The sequence below is a fragment of the Scyliorhinus canicula genome, chromosome 18 (genome assembly GCF_902713615.1).
Source record: "Scyliorhinus canicula chromosome 18, sScyCan1.1, whole genome shotgun sequence".
In the NCBI taxonomy this organism is placed as follows: Eukaryota; Metazoa; Chordata; class Chondrichthyes; order Carcharhiniformes; family Scyliorhinidae; genus Scyliorhinus; species Scyliorhinus canicula.
This window is the reverse complement of record NC_052163.1, coordinates 78395720-78412789: the sequence shown is the minus strand read 5'-3', so window position 1 is coordinate 78412789 and position 17070 is coordinate 78395720. Positions and strand designations below refer to the sequence as shown.

The 17070-nt window shown below is 51.9% G+C and overlaps 1 protein-coding gene and 1 long non-coding RNA gene across 3 annotated transcripts in view; one reads left to right on the top strand and one right to left on the bottom strand.

Moving 5' to 3' along the window:
- LOC119953007 overlaps positions 1-651 on the bottom strand; it is a 59643-nt gene extending 58992 nt beyond the window's left edge. Inside the window, exons 1-2 of one of the 2 annotated variants that reach the window (XM_038776765.1) lie at positions 373-651; positions 29-173 (exon numbers count right to left, since the gene is read on the bottom strand). In XM_038776765.1, coding sequence (XP_038632693.1) covers positions 29-173; positions 373-618 — 391 coding nt within the window. In that variant the 5' untranslated portion in view covers positions 619-651. The remainder of the gene's footprint in view (positions 1-28; positions 174-372) is intronic. The other variant, XM_038776764.1, reaches the window with a different exon arrangement.
- The window catches only part of LOC119953011, a 19739-nt gene extending 4341 nt beyond the window's left edge, over positions 1-15398 (top strand). The window contains exons 2-3 of the long non-coding RNA XR_005457935.1: positions 5311-5440; positions 15313-15398. This is a non-coding gene — a long non-coding RNA (uncharacterized LOC119953011). The remainder of the gene's footprint in view (positions 1-5310; positions 5441-15312) is intronic.
- Positions 15399-17070: the final 1672 nt, after the last annotated feature.

The window sequence follows — 17070 nt, the reverse complement described above, 5'->3', positions numbered from 1 at the left end:
AGACTGCATGCATTTAATGCATTCTCACCTCCGTTCAAGCACGTCGCAACCTCCTGGCTGGCAGCTCTCACGGCAAGGTCCAGTGCCCTCTGCTCGTAGTTGGTCAGGAGGTCCAGATAGGGTAATCCACCTATGGTTCTTGCACGCACCCGGAAATTGTGCGCTGTCTTGCCCTGGGGGGGGGGGGGGGGGGGGAGGAGATGGAACACAGGGTTAGACACATTGGCAGGACACACATATGAACGTAACTTTATCACACTGAGGGGACACTCCGACCCACGGCATGGCACCTGCCCCCTTCCCCCCCAGCATGGGCAATGGGGGGGGGGGGGGGGGGAAGGCATTGCACGGGGCGGGTCTCTGGAAACTTACCCTCGCTGCCCTCGTGAGATCGTGCAGCTTTTTCCTGCACTGTTTCCCCGTGCGGGGGATGTGCCCCATGCTGTGCACCGCATCGCTGAGTACGACCCCCACCTCTCGCCATCCACGCCTTACGACGCTTTGTGGGTACCGTTGCCCTCGGGGGTAGAGGATGTCCCTGCGCTCCTCCACTGCATCCAACAGTGAATCCAGGTCACTGTCCCTGAAGCGGGGTGCGGCGCGACGATTCGCCTCCATGTCGTCCCCGTTGTTTCTGTGCGTCCCGCGCACTTCCTTATACGTCGCGCGGCGTCATCGTGGCGTCGCAGCGTCATCATGGCGGCGCCGCTCCGCGTTCCTCGCGGCGCTGCTTCCCCCGGCCACCACCACCCCGCCTCCCTCACCCCCACCCCGCCTCCCTCACCCCCACCACACCCCCCCACCCCCAACCCCGTGATCGGCCTGACATCATCCTTCTGTCCCCAGATCAGGGGGAGGTGTTTGATTGCAATATGACACCCTTCAGGGTTTAACTGCAGATAGATTTTTGAATTCTGGTCGGCAAGGATTTTGAAATATTATCAAGAGAAAAATAATGGGCATCAGGTTGGAGTTGACAGCTGACTTTTTTTGAAAGGCAAATTACACTGGACTTGAAATTGGAGGTTGATGAAGGGAATTTGGTGGATGTTGGATTGATTGAGTGAAGTGCTGCAAGACTGGAAAATGGGGGTTAGGACAGCCCTGTAATGTCAGCAGAATGAGCAGACAGGGTTGATGAAATTTGCTAAAGTGAAGTGATAGTTGCGGGAGAGGTAGATTCTGACATTTAGTGATGTGGGTGGTGGAAGTGCATGTGCCTTAATCTTTGAAGATTGACAGTAAGAAGTCTTACAACACCAGGTTAAAGTCCAACAGGTTTGTTTCAAACACGAGCTTTCGGAGCACGGCTCCTTCTTCAGGTGAATGGAAAGGCTTGTTCCAGAAATGTTTATATAGACACAGTCAGAGATGCCCGGAATGCGAGCACCTGCAGGCAATCAAATCATCAAAGATGCAGAGAGAGAGGTAACTCCAGGTTAAAGAGGTGTGAATTGTCCCGAGCCAGTTCAGTCGGTAGGCCTCTGCAAGTCCAGGCTTGTTGGTGGGGGCCGAATGTAATGCGACATGAATCCCAGATCCCGGTTGAGTCCGCATTCATGCGTGCGGAACTTAGCTATAAGTTTTTGCTCAGCAATTTTGCGTTGTCGCGTCTCCTGAAGGCCTCCTTGTAGAATGCTGACCCGGAGATCAGAGGCTGAATGTCCTTGACTGCTGAAGTGTTCCCCAACTGGAAGGGAACAGTCCTGCCTGTTGATAGTCGCACGATGCCCGTTTATTCGTTGTCGCAGTGTCTGCATGGTCTCGCCAATGTACCACGCTTCGGGACATCCTTTCCTGCAGCGTATGAGGTAGACTACATTGGTCGAGTCGCACGAGTATGCGCCGCGTACCTGGTGGGTGGTGTTTCCACGTGTAATGGTGGTGTCCATGTCGATGATCTGGCATGTCTTGCAGAGATTACCCTGGCAGGGTTTTGTGGTGTTGTGGTTGCTGTTCTGAAGGCTGGGTAATTTGCTGCAAACAATGGTTTGTTTGAGGTTGCGCGGTTGTTTGAAGGCCAGTAGTGGGGGTGTGGGGATGACCTTGGCAAGATGTCCATCCTCGCTGATGATGTGTTGGAGGCTGCGAAGAAGATGTCGTAGTTTCTCCGCCCCAGGAAAGTACTGGACGACGAAGGGTACTCTGTCAGTGGTGTCCCGTGTTTGTCTTCTGAGGAGGTCGGTGCGGTTTTTTGCTGTGGCGCGGTGGAACTGTCGATCAATGAGTCGAGCGCCATATCCCGTTCGTACGAGGGCATCTTTCAGCATCTGTAGGTGTCTGTTGCGCTCCTCCTTGTCTGAGCAGATCCTGTGTATACGGAGGGCTTGTCCATAGGGGATGGCTTCTTTAATGTGTTTCGGGTGAAAGCTGGAGAAGTGGAGCATCGTGAGATTATCTGTGGGCTTGCGGTAAAGCGAGGTGCTGAGGTGACCGTCCTTGATGGAGACGAGTGTGTCCAAGAATGGAACTGAATTTGGAGAATAGTCCATGGTGAGTTTGATGGTGGGATGGAACTTATTGATGTCATCGTGTAGTCGTTTCAGTGATGTCTCGCCGTGGGTCCAAAGGAAAAAAATGTCATCGATGTATCTGGTGTATAGCATCGGTTGAAAGTCCTGTGTGGTGAGGAAGTCCTGTTCAAACTTGTGCATGAAGATGTTGGCATATTGAGGTGCAAATTTGGTCCCCATGGCTGTTCCGTGCGTCTGGATGAAGAATTTGTTGTCGAAGGTGAAGACGTTGTGGTCTAGAATGAAACGGATGAGTTGCAGAATTGCGTCTGGAGATTGGCAGTTGTCGGTGTTGAGGACTGAGGCTGTTGCAGCAATGCCGTCGTCATGGGGGATGCTGGTGTAGAGTGCCGAGACATCCATTGTGACGAGGAATGTTCCTGGTTCAACTGGTCCATGGGTGCTGAGTTTCTGTAGGAAGTCCGTCGTGTCGCGACAGAAGCTGGGTGTACCTTGTACGATGGGTTTCAAGATGCCCTCGATGTGGCCAGAGAGGTTCTCACACAGGGTCCCATTGCCTGAAACGATAGGACGGCCTGGTGTGTTGGCCTTGTGTATTTTCGGGAGGCAGTAGAGATCTCCAATGCGGGGATTACGTGGGATGAGAGCACGTAGGGTGTTCTGAAGGTCTGGATCTAAGGTCTTGATCAGTCTGCTGAGTTGGCGGATGTGTTCCTTGGTTGGATCTGCGGGTAACTGCCTGTAGTGTTCCTGGTTGTCGAGTTGTCGGTATACTTCTTTGCAGTAGTCTGTTCTGTTCAGTATGACGGCGGCCCCTCCTTTGTCTGCTGGTTTGATGACGATGTTGCGGTTGGTCTTGAGAGTGCGGATGGCGTTGCGTTGTGCTTGGGTGACGTTTGAGGCTGCCTTGTGATTGCGAGTGATGAATCTGGCATTGACACGACTTCTGACGGCTTGAGCATACATGTCGAGTCTAGGGCAGCGGCCTTCCGGAGGGGTCCAATTTGACTCTTTCCTTTTCGGTTGCTGCACTGCAGATCTCGCGGTCTGCTGTTCCGGTTCATTGGTCGTGTCCCTGGGTTTGCTGTCGGCCTCTTGGGGTCTGTGGAAGAATTCCCAGAGCCTCATTCGCCTGATGAATTCCTCCGTATCTGCCGCGAGACTGATGGGGTCCATTTTGGTGGTGGTGCAGAAATTGAGCCCTCTGCTGAGGACTTCGATTTCGTCTGGTTGAAGGGTGTAGTCTGACAAGTTGACAATGGATTTCCCTGTATTGTTTTCGACTGTTGTACCGGGAGAAGCTTGATTGCTGCTGGTGGTGATGCCAAGTTTCTCAAGCTTCCTGTTCTTGGTGTGCATGTAGGTGGCATAGTATTGCTGTCTCATCTGTTTGGCGGTGTTCCGCAGCTGGTCTGCTGTGTCCTGAGCGCAAGTTGAGAATATGGCCTCTCTCTTGGTTTCCAGGTTGCGTCGACTGCTGTAGAGTTGGTGTACGAGGTGTTTGAGGAGTGTGACAGAGGTGCGGTGGCAGAGTCTTTCAGCGTAGTCTGTGTTGTAAGTCGACTTGAGTGGGTTTTTGATCTGTAGTCCTTTCGGGATCTTGTCTGCTTTTTTGCATCTTTGTAGAAACTGAATGTCAGTGTCTATATGCGCGATCTTCCTGGAGATCCTCTCCACTTTGAGCCGGCAGTTTGCGGTGTCAATGGTAGCCATGATGTGGAGATGCCGGCGTTGGACTGGGGTGAGCACAGTAAGAAGTCTTACAACACCAGGTTAAAGTCCAACAGGTTTGTTTCAAACACGAGCTTTCGGAGCATGGCTCCTTCTTCAGGTGAATGGAAAGGCTTGTTCCAGAAATGTTTATATAGACACAGTCAGAGATGCCCGGAATGATTGAGTAATAGTTGCCTTCCCCCCTCCCCCCCCCCCCCCCATTGCCCATGCTGGGGGGGAAGGGGGCAGGTGCCATGCCGTGGGTCGGAGTGTCCCCTCAGTGTGATAAAGTTACGTTCATATGATTGGAAGATTGAGTAATAGTAATTGGCAAAGCCAATGAGATCTTGGGCTTCAATTGGGGCTGTTCCCCTTGGAGAAAAGAGGGCGTGTAATGTTGGATGGCCTGATTGATTACAAGGACACTTGTTGTTAAGGTTATAAATGATTTTAACATTAACTGGGGGTATGTTTTATACAAGACAACATGAAAATCATGCACATGCAAGCTCTCTTTTATTTCCTCCAGCCAGTGTCCCATCAGTTAACTTGTGAGACGTCCAGTGGTCAGTTGGTGAATTGCAACACAACCATAATATCACTACAGGAGGTAGTTGAATTGACAGTTGTGGAGAAGGTAGGCGAGAGCAAGCCCACTAGCTGGCTGGCAAGGACTAGGGACTCTGATTTAAGATCTTGGGGGCAAGGGACTGTATTTTTTCTTCCAAGTGGTAGAGATCTAGAACTCAGCCCACAAGGGTGATGGAAGCAGCAGCTTTCAATGATTTTAAGAGCTGGTAATGGCCTATGGTAGAACTATTTGTAGATTGGGTTGGTTGCATTACAATGGATAGTTTTAGAATATAAATGGAAGGTTTCAGAATCACCCAGTAATAAATAGAGTTGGCAGTCCTCTTGCCTGTCTTTGGGGGCAGTTTAAATGAGCACAGTTCTACTCCAATGACTGACTTTCCAGTGTTTGTCAAAAACACATCCTTACTCAATCCTATCAGAACAATGGTTGAGCTGCAAGAGGAAGATGAGCTGTTTGTGGCTTTGTCAGTGATATTTTGAGGTCCCTGACCAACAACAGGAGCACTGAAATGATTTTCTCACTTTGCAGTGTGCACAGCTGATGGTCAGTTCCTCATCGTGATCTCCAGGAACCTGACCCGCCTGCCCTCAACCTGTCATCTCTGTTTGTGAAGGATGGACAAGAGGCTGAGTGCAAGCCTAAACTAACTGTGGTGAATGTAAGTTGGTAATTCACACTGTATCTTTGTAAGCGCAGTAGTGTTATCCGACCACTAGGGGGAGTAGCTCTGGGAATGCTCAGGAGTTTGTATGGGGCCCCACCCTTGGCTCCACCCATGATTCCTCCCCCTTGTGCTGCTGTATATACACCCTTGTCCAGAGTCAGCCTGCAGTTCACCGGGAATTCATCAACGGATAACAGGCTGGCTCTGTAGTAAGTAGATTAAAACCACTGTTCATATCGGAAGCACATGTCTGGTGAATTGATGGTTCCATCAATTTAATCGACTTAAGAACAGTCAAGATCGATCATGGAATCGGCCCTCAAGCCTGGACGCCTGGAACTCGACCCACAGGATGCAGAGGCAATAGAAATCTTCTCCCACTGGCTGGGGTGCTTTAAGCCTACCTGGTAGAAGCGAGCACAGCCGAAACGACAGAAGAACAGAAGTTAAGTCTACTGCACGTGAGGGTGAGCCACAGAATCTCTACGCAACTAAACTCGGCCGGTTCATATACTGAAGCGCTGGCGGTACTCGATAAGATATATGTAAGTCCCATTGACGAAGTTTATGCACGCCATGTGTTCACGACTCGTCGCCAGCGGCCTACAGAATCACTCGCCGAATTTTTAAGGAAATTCAATAATTTGTCAAATGACTGTAACTATCAAGCGGTTACCGCGGCTGAATACAGAGAACTTGCTGTACGCGATGTTTTTGTAGCGGGCCTCAGGTCTAATTATGTGCGCCAATGACTGCTGGGAAAGGGGGCCCAAGACTTAGAAACAACTGTGGAAGCTGCTACCACGATGGAGGTCTTCTTACGCAGCCTTAACTCGTTCCCCGCGGACCCCGCGACCCAATCATGGGCCCCCGACCAGCGACTCCCCCAGGCCTGTGCGACGCGGCCGCCCAGCCACCATGCTGCCCCAGCCAGCCACTATGCTCCTCCAGCCTGCCACTTCTGCGGCCAGAACCAGCACCCGCGGCAGCACTGCCCAGCCCGCAACGCGACCTGCAGCAGCTGCGGGCGGAAAGGCCACTACGCAAGAGTGTGCCTCGCAAAAAGGGCCCCAGCTTCCAACTCCCCAGCGGCACAAAGTAATTGCTCCCCACACACGCAGGCCCGCGGGGCCCGAAACGCTGCGGCCTATGCGCCGACTCCACCCCCTCCCTCCATGTGCGATCCATGGGGGCCGCCATCTTGGCAAACCTCCTCCACGCGGCCAGCCACGTGCGATTCATGGGGGCCGCCATCTTGGACGCCATCTTCCTCGCCGCCCGCCACGTGCGATCCATGGGCCCGACCTGCATCTCCACGCTCGGACAACTCATCGGAAGAGTACGACTAGGAACTCAGAGGGCAGTCATCACGGGGCCACTCCAGCACAGCTGATCGATCCGCCGACTACCCGCAACTCAGCATAGTCACTCTGGACCAATCACACCTGAAGCATCTGCACAATTCGATGGCAGAGGTCCAAATCAACGGGTACAAAACGCCATGCCTCTTCGACTCCGGGAGCACCGAGAGCTTCATACATCCAAACCTGGTAAGACGCTGTTCGCTCCCCGTTTTCCCCGTGCGGCAAACTATCTCGCTCGCTTCAGGCTCCCATTCGGTCCAGATCCAGGGGCGCACCGCCGCGACACTCACAATCCGAGGCGCTAGCTACTCAAAATTCCAAGTCTACGTTTTGCCCGACCTCTGCGCGCCACTCTTATTAGGCCTAGACTTTCAATGTAACCTTAAGAGCCTCACCCTCAGCTTCGGCGGGCCCCTGCCCCCACTCACTATCTGCAGCCTCGCTACGCTGCGAATTCCCCCCCCCCCTCTCATCGCCAATCTCACAAAGGACTGTAAACCCGTAGCCACTCGTAGCAGCCGGTACAGCCTGCAGGATAGGGTATTTATCAGAACAGAGGTCCGAAGGCTTCTCAGTGAGGGGATTATAGAGGCCAGCTTCTGGAGAGCTCAGGTGGTGGTTGTTAAGACCGGGGGAAAATTCCGCATGGTTGTCGACTACAGTCAGACCATAAATAGATTTACGCTCCTTGACACGTATCCCCTCCCCAGGATTGCAGACATGGTAAACCAGATCGGCCAGTACCGGCTCTTTTCCATGGTGGATCTGAAGTCTGCATACCACCAGCTCCCAATCCGCCAGGAGGACCGCCATTAAACGGCATTCGAGGCCGATGGCCGCCTCTTCCATTTCCTCCGGGTCCCTTTCGGCGTCACTAATGAGGTCTCGGTGTTCCAACGAGCAATGGACGTTTCCGTACTTGGACAATGTCACCATCTGCGGCTACGACCAGCAGGACCACGACGCCAACCTCCACCGTTTTCTCCAGACGGCACAGAAACTGAACCTCACGTATAACAAGGAGAAATGCGTTTTCCGCACAACCAGACTAGCCATCCTCGGCTATGTCGTGGAAAACGGAGTCCTGGGCCCTGACCCGGACCGTATGCGCGCCCACTTAGAACTCCCCCTCCCCCATTGCCCCAAGACTCTCAAACGGTGCTTGGGCTTCTTCTCCTACTACGCCCAGTGGGTCCCTCAGTATGTGGACAAAGCCTGCCCACTCTTTAGGGCCACACAATTTCCCCTGTCAGCTGAGGCACGCCAGGCCTTCGACCGCATCAAGGAGGATATCGCCAAAGTGGTCATGCGGGCGGTGAATGAATCAACTCCATTCCAGGTTGAGAGCAACGCCTCAGAGGTAGCTCTAGCAGCCACACTAAATCAGGCAGGGAGACCAGTCGCATTTTTCTCCCGTACCCTCTCCGCTTCAGAACTCCGACACTCCTCAGTCGAGAAAGAAGGACAAGCCATTGTGGAGGCTATTCGTTACTGGAGGCACTACCTCGCAGGTAGGAGGTTCACCCTCATCACCGACCAAAGATCGGTTGCTTTCATGCTTGACAACTCGCAAAGGGGCAAAATTAAAAACGACAAAATTCTGAGGTGGAGGATCGAACTCTCCACCTACAATTACGATATTAAGTATCGACCCGGGAAGCTCAACGAGCCTCCGGATGCCCTATCCCGCGGGACATGCGCCAGCACGCAGATTGACCGATTGAAAGTCATCCACAATGACCTCTGCCACCCGGGGGTCACCCGGCTCGCCCACTACATCAGAGCCCGAAACCTGCCTTTCTCCAACGAGGAGGTAAAAGCAGTCTCCAGGGACTGGCCGATCTGTGAGGAGTGCAAACCGCACTTCTATAGACCAGACAGGGCCCACCTGGTCAAGGCTTCTAAGCCCATTGAACGCTTCGCGATTGATTTCAAAGGGCCACTCCCCTCAACTAACAAGAACGTTTACTTTCTAAACGTCGTAGACGAGTTCTCCCGTTTCCCATTCGCTATCCCGTGCCCCGACATGACCTCCCACACAGTCATTAGGGCCCTGCACAGCATCTTCACCCTGTTTGGTTTCCCCAGCTACGTACACAGCGACCGGGGTTCGTCCTTCATGAGCGACGAGCTGTGTCAGTATCTGCTCGACAAGGGCATTGCCTCGAGCAGGACTACCAGCTACAACCCCAGGGGGAACGGGCAGGTGGAGAGGGAGAATGCGACGGTCTGAAAGACCGTCCTGCTGACCCTCCGGTCTAGAAAGCTCCAAGTCTCCCAGTGGCAGGAAGTCCTCCCAGACTCGCTCCACGCTATTAGGTCCCTCTTATGCACAGCGACCAATCAGACCCCTCACGAGAGGCTCTTCATTTTTTCCAGGGGTACTACCACGGGGGTCTCACTTCCGGCATGGCTGAGGACACCGGGCCCGGTACTCCTGAGGAAACACGTCAGGGCGCACAAAACCGACCCCCTTGTTGAAAAGGTGCGCCTGCTCCACTCCAACCCCCAGTACGCATTCGTCGAGTTCCCTGACAGCCGTCAGGACACTGTATCCCTCCGGGATCTGGCACCCGCTCTACCCCCACAGAAGGACCCCTCACCCTACATCCCATGCTGCTGCCCCCTCACGCTCCCGCGCCCACGAGCTCGCTCCAGCAATTCCGCGCACCCGCGCCGGCCAGCCCCCAGTGCCACCAGTCCCCGGTCGAACCAGGAGAGTATGAAGCTCGGATACAACCCTCCCTGGAGTCCGCCATCGTACCCCAGCACACAACACCCATCCAGCCACCGCAAGAGGCTGCAACCCCGGTGCTCCGCAGATCACAGCGGACATTTCGACCACCGGACAGACTGACTTTGTAGACCACCACCCCCGCCGGACTTGATTTTTTTTGCAGGGGGTGAATGTGGTGAATGTAACTTGGTAATTCACACTGTATCTTTGTGAGCGCAGTAGCGTTATCTGACCACTAGGGGGAGTAGCTCTGGGAATGCTCAGGAGTTTGTACGGGGCTCCACCCTTGGCTCCGCCCACGACTCCTCCCCCTTGTGCTGCTGTATAAATACCCTTGTCCAGAGTCAGCCTGCAGTTCACCGAGAGTTCATCAACGGGTAACAGGCTGGCTCTGTAGTAAGTAGATTAAAACCACTGTTCATATCGGAAAGCACGTGTCTGGTGAATTGATGGTTCCATCACTAACCACTGCCCAATTTGTGACTTTCCACTTTCCAATGACCTCTTGTGGCCTGTGTAATGGTTTATGGAAGCAGTGGGGATGTATCCATACAGGGGGTGACTGCTTCTTGTGTCTGCCCCTCAGGTGGTGATTACAGTTCCTGGTATGTGGATAGTGACTACCCCATTCGGAGAATCCTTCAGGAACCAGTGTTTGTGGAGGTTCGTGTCCTGGATCGCACTGACCCAATGATTGTCCTGAGGCTGCATGACTGCTGGGCAACTCCTGTTCCTGCCCCTGACCGTGAGGTGCAATGGAGTCTAATGGTGGATGGGTAAGTATGAATGGGAAGGCTAACGTTTCAGACAGTTCAGGAACAATATGACTAGACTGATTCCGATCCCACTTCCCTCTTGCCTAAGTAGCCATATACTCACTGGGCGGGAGCACTCTGGACATTTTAGGGTTTCTGGCAACTGAATCCAGTCTTTCAAGTCACATGAGCCACACTAGCCTCTGTTTCTTTCGACCATCTGCTCCCTTCAGGAACCAATACAACAGTTGATTTGAATCCACACACATTGCTACATTCTTCAGGGATGATAACTCTTGGGTCAATGTGGGTAGCACTGCCCCTTGGTGTCAGGGACCTGGGTTCAATTTCAACCCTGGTAACTATCTGTGTTTGCACAAGTTGTCAATTAGGTGGATTGGCCATGCTAGTGTGCAAAGGTTAGGTGGGTGTTATGGGGTTACACAGGACTGGGCCTACAGTGCAGCACAGGAACAGGCCCTTCAGCTCTCATATGCTGATCAAGATGCACATCGACAAGATGCACATCAGAACTATGTGAGGTCTGTTCTGTTCACATCCTAATCACATATTCAAAGATGCCCTTTCAGAGTAGCGGAATGGCCTACATCTACACTCTCAGGATTCAGTGTCATGTTATAACCTTCTATAACCTGCCTACTTACCACTGGCTGGGGACAAATAGCAATCCCACAATCCTCTGGGAGTATGAGCTTCCCCAATGAGGGGGGCGGAGAAATCATTAGCAGATTCCCTGCATTAATAAAGCTGGTCAGTTTGGAACCAGCCAGAGGAGAGTCAGTGGCTGCTGCTGCTGCTGCTGCTGCTGCTGCTGCTGCTGCTGCTGCTGCTGCTGCTGCTGCTGCTGCTCCTCCTCCTCCTCCTGCTGCTGCTGCTGCTGCTGCTGCTGCTGCTGCTCCTCCTGCTGCTGCTGCTGCTGCTGCTCCTGCTGCTGCTGCTGCTGCTGCTTATTGTAAATAAATGTTATTTCTTTCTACCCTTCAACTCGTGCTGGATTCTTCGTAGCCCTCACAAAACTGGCGACGAGGGTTAAACTGTATAGCTGTCTACACTGCTGAAGCCACCTCCCTGGATTTTTGTTGGATACAGGTTGGAAGTGTTTTCTATCACACCATGCCTCTGTATGGACGTTTGGATGTTTTTGACGCTGCGCTGGAAAGCTGGAACCAGTACGCACAATGGATGCATTACTATTTCCGGGCAAACAACATGACCGAACACGAGTGCCAGGTGGTCATATTGCTCACCGCCTGCGGCCCGCATACGTTTGGGGTGATTAGGAGCCTTACGTACCCAGCTGCGCTGGACACCAACACGTTTGATGAACTTGTGAACTTAGTGGGGCAACATTTTAACCCAACCCCATCCACGATAGTCCAACGTTACCGGTTTAATGCCGCTGAGAGGACCCCAGGAGAATCCCTTGCTGATTTTCTATCCAGGCTACGCAGGATTGCGGAGTACTGTGACTATGGTGAGACGTTGTCAGAAATGTTACGTGACCGTTTGGTTTGCAGTATTAACAATTCGGCCACCGAGAGAAGGTTGTTAGCTGAGCCAAAATTGACTTTTCAACAGGCCATTGAAATAGTATTGTCCCGAGAGGGCGCAGAACGGGGAATGCAGGAGCTACAGGGAATTGAGGTGCATGCCTTGGGGCACAACCCCTTCCGTCCGAAAGTGTCTCCCCCGCATGCCTGCGGTACCTTGGGCAAGGCGACGTCCAGATCGACGCCAGTGGCCGTCGGATATTCCTCCCCGAAGGGTGCCTTCTCCAGAACCAATAGATTAGGAGCCATGTCCGTGTCAGACTTGTCGGTGCCGACCCCATCGCGGACGCCGTTCCTGGGGGCGCCAGAGGCGCCGTCGTTCCGACAGAAACTGGGGCAGCCCAGGAGCCATACCTTCCATTTAGATTAACCTGCGGTGACTACTCTCGAGGACGTGGAGACGGAGGATGACTGCCTGCAGCTGCATTGTCTGGCAGCTCCCCGTGTGGCCCCCATTACCGTGACAGTACGGATCAATTGTCACCTGCTTGGAATGGAGTTGGACACTGGCGCAGCGGTCTCTGTGATCGCCCAGAACACATTCGACCGCATCAAGCAGGGTATACAGACCCTTACATTAACCGTCACACAGGCCAGGTTGGCCACCTATACAGGGGAACCATTGAACATTGCAGGAACTACGATGACCCCTGTTGTTTATGGACGCCAGGAGGGGCGTTTCCCACGTTTCCCAGCCTGTTGGGTCGGGTCTGGTTGCGCTATTTGTGGCTGCAGTGGCAGCACATCCTCCAAACAGTTTCTGGAGGGTTGACTGAGGTGCCCGGATGGTACCCAGATGTATTCCAGCCCGGTTTGGGGGAAATAAAAGGGGCCGTAACCCGTATCCAAATCGAACCAGGAGCCACACCGTGCCCGGTGCCTTACGCCTTGCCCGAGAAGGTAGAAGGGGAGCTCACTCGTTTGGAGACTTTGGGTATTATCAGGCCCGTCCGTTTCGCTGACTGGGCAGCACCAGTTGTACATGTAATCAAGTCAGATGCCACAGTTCGCTTGTGCGGTGACTATAAACTTACAGTGAATACGGCATCCCTGCTCGACCGATATCCAATGCCGCACATAGAGGATCAATACGCGAAGCTTGCAGGTGGCCTCGCGTTTACAAAATTAGACATGAGTCACGCCTACCTACAGTTGGAGCTGGACCCTGCCTCCCGGCCATATGTAACGATTAATACACACCGGGGCCTGTATGAATATACACGGTTGCCCTTTGGGGTATCCTCTGCTTTCGCTATTTTTCAATGCGTCATGGAGGGCATTTTGAGAGGTTTACCGTGTGTCGCTGTCCATTTAGACGACATATTGATTACAGAGACATCGAAGCAGCAACACTTGGAAAAATTGAAGGGGAGGTTGTCCTTAGACGCTTTTCGGAGGCCGGAGTCCGTTTATGTCACACAAAGTGCGTCTTTCAGGCGAAGGAAGTAGTCCACCTGGGTTATCGGGTGGACCACGAAGGTTTGCACCCTGTCGCAGAGAAGGTACGTGCAATTCAACAGGCCCCCGCCCCGACTGACACTTCGCGTCTTCGTTCTTTTCTCGGCCTCGTAAACTATTACGGGAAGTTCCTCTCCAATCTGGCAACTACGCCGGCCCCGTTGCACCTTCTGCTGAAGAAGAATCACACCTGGGTTTGGGGTCAGCTGCAAGAAATCGCTTTCCGGAAGTTAAAACAATTGTCGTCATCTGGGTTACTAACCCACTATGATCCTGGAAAGCCTTTGCTCATCACATGTGATGCATCCCCGTATGGTATTGGGGCCGTCCTGTCCCACAAGATGGAGAACGGGGCCGATCGGCCGATAGCTTTCGCCTGCCGCCCATTGACTGCAGTAGAAAAGAAATAAGCGCAGATCGAGAAGGAGGGCCTGGCGGTGGTCTTTGAGGTGAAACGCTTCCACCAGTACATGTATGGCTGCCACTTCACTATCGTGACTGATCATAAGCCTCTGCTGGGACTTTTCCGAGAGGATAAGCCAATACCGCCCATTGCTTCTGCACGGATCCAGCACTGGGCTTTGTTGCTTGCTGCCTACGAGTATTCTTTGGAGCACAAAACAGGAACCCAGATAGCGAATGCCGACGCACTGAGCCGATTGCCTTTATCGACCGGCCACATGTCGACCCCCACAACTGGTGAGGTGATTGCAACCCTAAATTTTATGCACACCTTGCCTGTCAAGGCATCACTGATCCGTGAGTGGACCCAGACGGAGCCAGTCCTGTCAAATGTTCGGCACATAGTCCTGTATGGTGGGCAGCATAGACAGCTCCCAGGTGAGTTGCGGGCATTTTCTTCTAAGCTGTCAGAATTTAGCGTGGAACACGGTATCCTCTTGTGGAGGACGCGTGTGATTGTCCCGGAAAAAGGGCAGGAGCTGATACTAAGAGACTTGCACAATGGGCATCCCGGTGAAATGAAATGAAATGAAAAATGAAATGAAAATGAAATGTGTGACCAAAATGAAAATGTTGGCCCGGAGTTATGTCTGGTGGCCAGGCCTCGACACCGACATTGAGAAGGTGGCCCAAAACTGCTCCATTTGCCAGGAGGATCAGAAACTTCCGCCGGCCGCACCCACACATCACTGGGAATGACCAGGGCGGCCTTGGGCGCGCTTGCATGCGGATTTCGCCGGCCCTTTTCAAGGATCCATGTTCTTTCTATTAATCGATGTCCAGTCTAAATGGCTAGAGGTGCATAAGATGGCAGGCACAACGTCCTGCGCAACAATCGAGAAGATGCGCTTGTCTTTCAGTAAGCATGGCCTCCCCGAGGTGCTGGTCACGGACAACGGCACTCCATTCACAAGTGAGGAGTTTGCAAGGTTCATGAAGATGAACGGCATACGCCATATCCGCACCGCCCCATACCACCCGGCTTCAAATGGGTTGGCGGAGTGCAGACATTCAGATGAGGACAAAAGAAGCAGTTTTCCGGGTCGATGGACACGAGACTGGCTCGTTTTTTGTTTTCATATAGGACCACCCCACATGCAGTGACTGGGGTAGCGCCCGCAGAACTCCTAATGGGCCGGAGACTTCGCACCCGCCTTAGCATGGTTTTCTCGGACATTGGCGCAAAAGAATGCCGCACACAAGAACGGCAGGGACATGGTTTTTCTCGGCATCGGTCGATTAGCCAGTTTACGCCCGGTGACCCAGTGTTCATTTGGAATTTTGCTGGTGGTGCCCAGTGGGTCCCTGGCGTAATTTTCTGCCAAACGGGGCCTATCTCTTACCAGGTGCAAGACCTGAAGAGAGAGAGAGAGAGACGCGCGCGCGCGCGCGCCTGCTTCATAGCTCAGCTATTAGACCTGTATCTTCTGCTCTCCTCACGTCTTCACATGCTGCTTGCTTGTTCACACTCTTGTGCGATTAGTCTGAATCAGTCAAAACTGTCCTCTCTTCCCAATAGAGAGACGGCGCAGGAGTATCAATGACTATGAGGGAAATTTAGTGAGTGCTCCTGGTCCCATTTTCCTGGAAGATGAGAGTCTCCAGTCAAAGAGCCTGCATGAAGGAAATAGTAAGTAGAGCCTTTTCAATAGGTCACCTGTCGACTTTTCTCAACTATCATGTCCGTAAATATCATGTCTTTTAATCTCCCACTAGGTGCTTCTCCTGCTTAGGTTCTGCAAGGAGTATCCGTTGGCTTAATGATGCTGTCTCTGTCCCTGCTGGTGGTGGCTGCAGTGTTCATGAAGAGACCAAGAGCTGTTACTTCTCAATGTAATGAAATTGAACTGTAGATCCTGAATAAAAATCAACCAACCTGAGACAAATTTGCCTTTTTAGTTGTGACCATGAAATGGCAAAGGAATGGCAAGGGTCAGCTAAATGAGTGAATGAAGGTCATCATCAGTATCTGACATTTCAACTGATCTACCTTGTTGTTTTTCCGGTCTCTTTAAATTTGGACCAACTTATTCAAAACTAGATACATTTCTGGCTGCCTAAAGTGGCAGTGGCGCACAAGACATGCTGCAGCTGTGGTGCTTCAGTTTGTATGAGGCACATTCTCTGCAGCAAGAATGGGTAAGAATTGGGAATCTGAGATGCTGTAGTTACTTGTACATTGCATCTGCAGCAAGAATGGGATAGGAATTGGGAATCTGAGATTCTGTAGTTACTTATACATTGCATCCTGGTTTTTCAATAATGATGTGGGATGACATGCAGGTGGGCCCTTGCATGTGAGATTTGGCAGCAATATAATCCAGGTGATATCTGGATCTTGGATTATTTCCAAAAGGATGAAGCCATAAATTTTACTACACAGCAATCTACCTGCCTTAAGTACTCATTTGTACAAAGAACAGTTACTTGTACTTAGCCGCACTTCAATTTTCCCCTTACATCCACTTGACTCCCCAACATTACTGTATTCTCAATTATAAAAGATTTAATGACCGATCATTTAGGGAAACAGTGGCAGGATCAAATGGTTGGTGCACATTTATGAAAGGAACAAGGATGTGGTTTGCTTGGACTTTTGGAAGGCTTTTGAGATCAGTGGCTTAATAAGCGCAGGATTGGGGCTAGTTGAGATGGATAGGAAACCGATTGGCAGCAAAGCAAACAGGGCTAAAAGGGGTGGTGTCAGCTAGAGGGGTACTATAATGTACATGTCAATAAAGATGCCACAGGAGAGTGAGCTGAGGAGGATGCAGAGATGTTTATATGATTTGACAAGTGAGTGAAGTGGTCAGATGCAGTCTGACACCCTGGCTAGTGTGTTATCACTTCCTGCCCTGGAGGCATAACACAAGTGAATTAACCAATAATTCTTAGAAATATATCACCGTCTTTGGCCCTTGGCTGACCAATAGTTACATCACCAGGTTTGTAAATTAAACACTATTACTGTTTATAACAAAAGTATAATGAAATATGCAACTGGGTAACTTCCAGCACCTCACTACTTCAAACTTTGTTTTCAGTTTGTGGTTTTATTCTAGGTTCACTCGGGTTTCTGCAGTTTCAGCAATAAAGCACTCACAGGCCTTTCTGGAGAGAGAAGCTGCATGTCTTTGTTTGCATGTAGACTGTAAAGGTTTTCCGAAAGATTCATTCCGGTTCTCTGCAGCCCCAAGAATACAGCCTTTCTGGAGAAAACATGGAACGAGAGAGATCTTGTGTTGGCAGGAGGCAAACAAACTCCTTGGGACTCTGA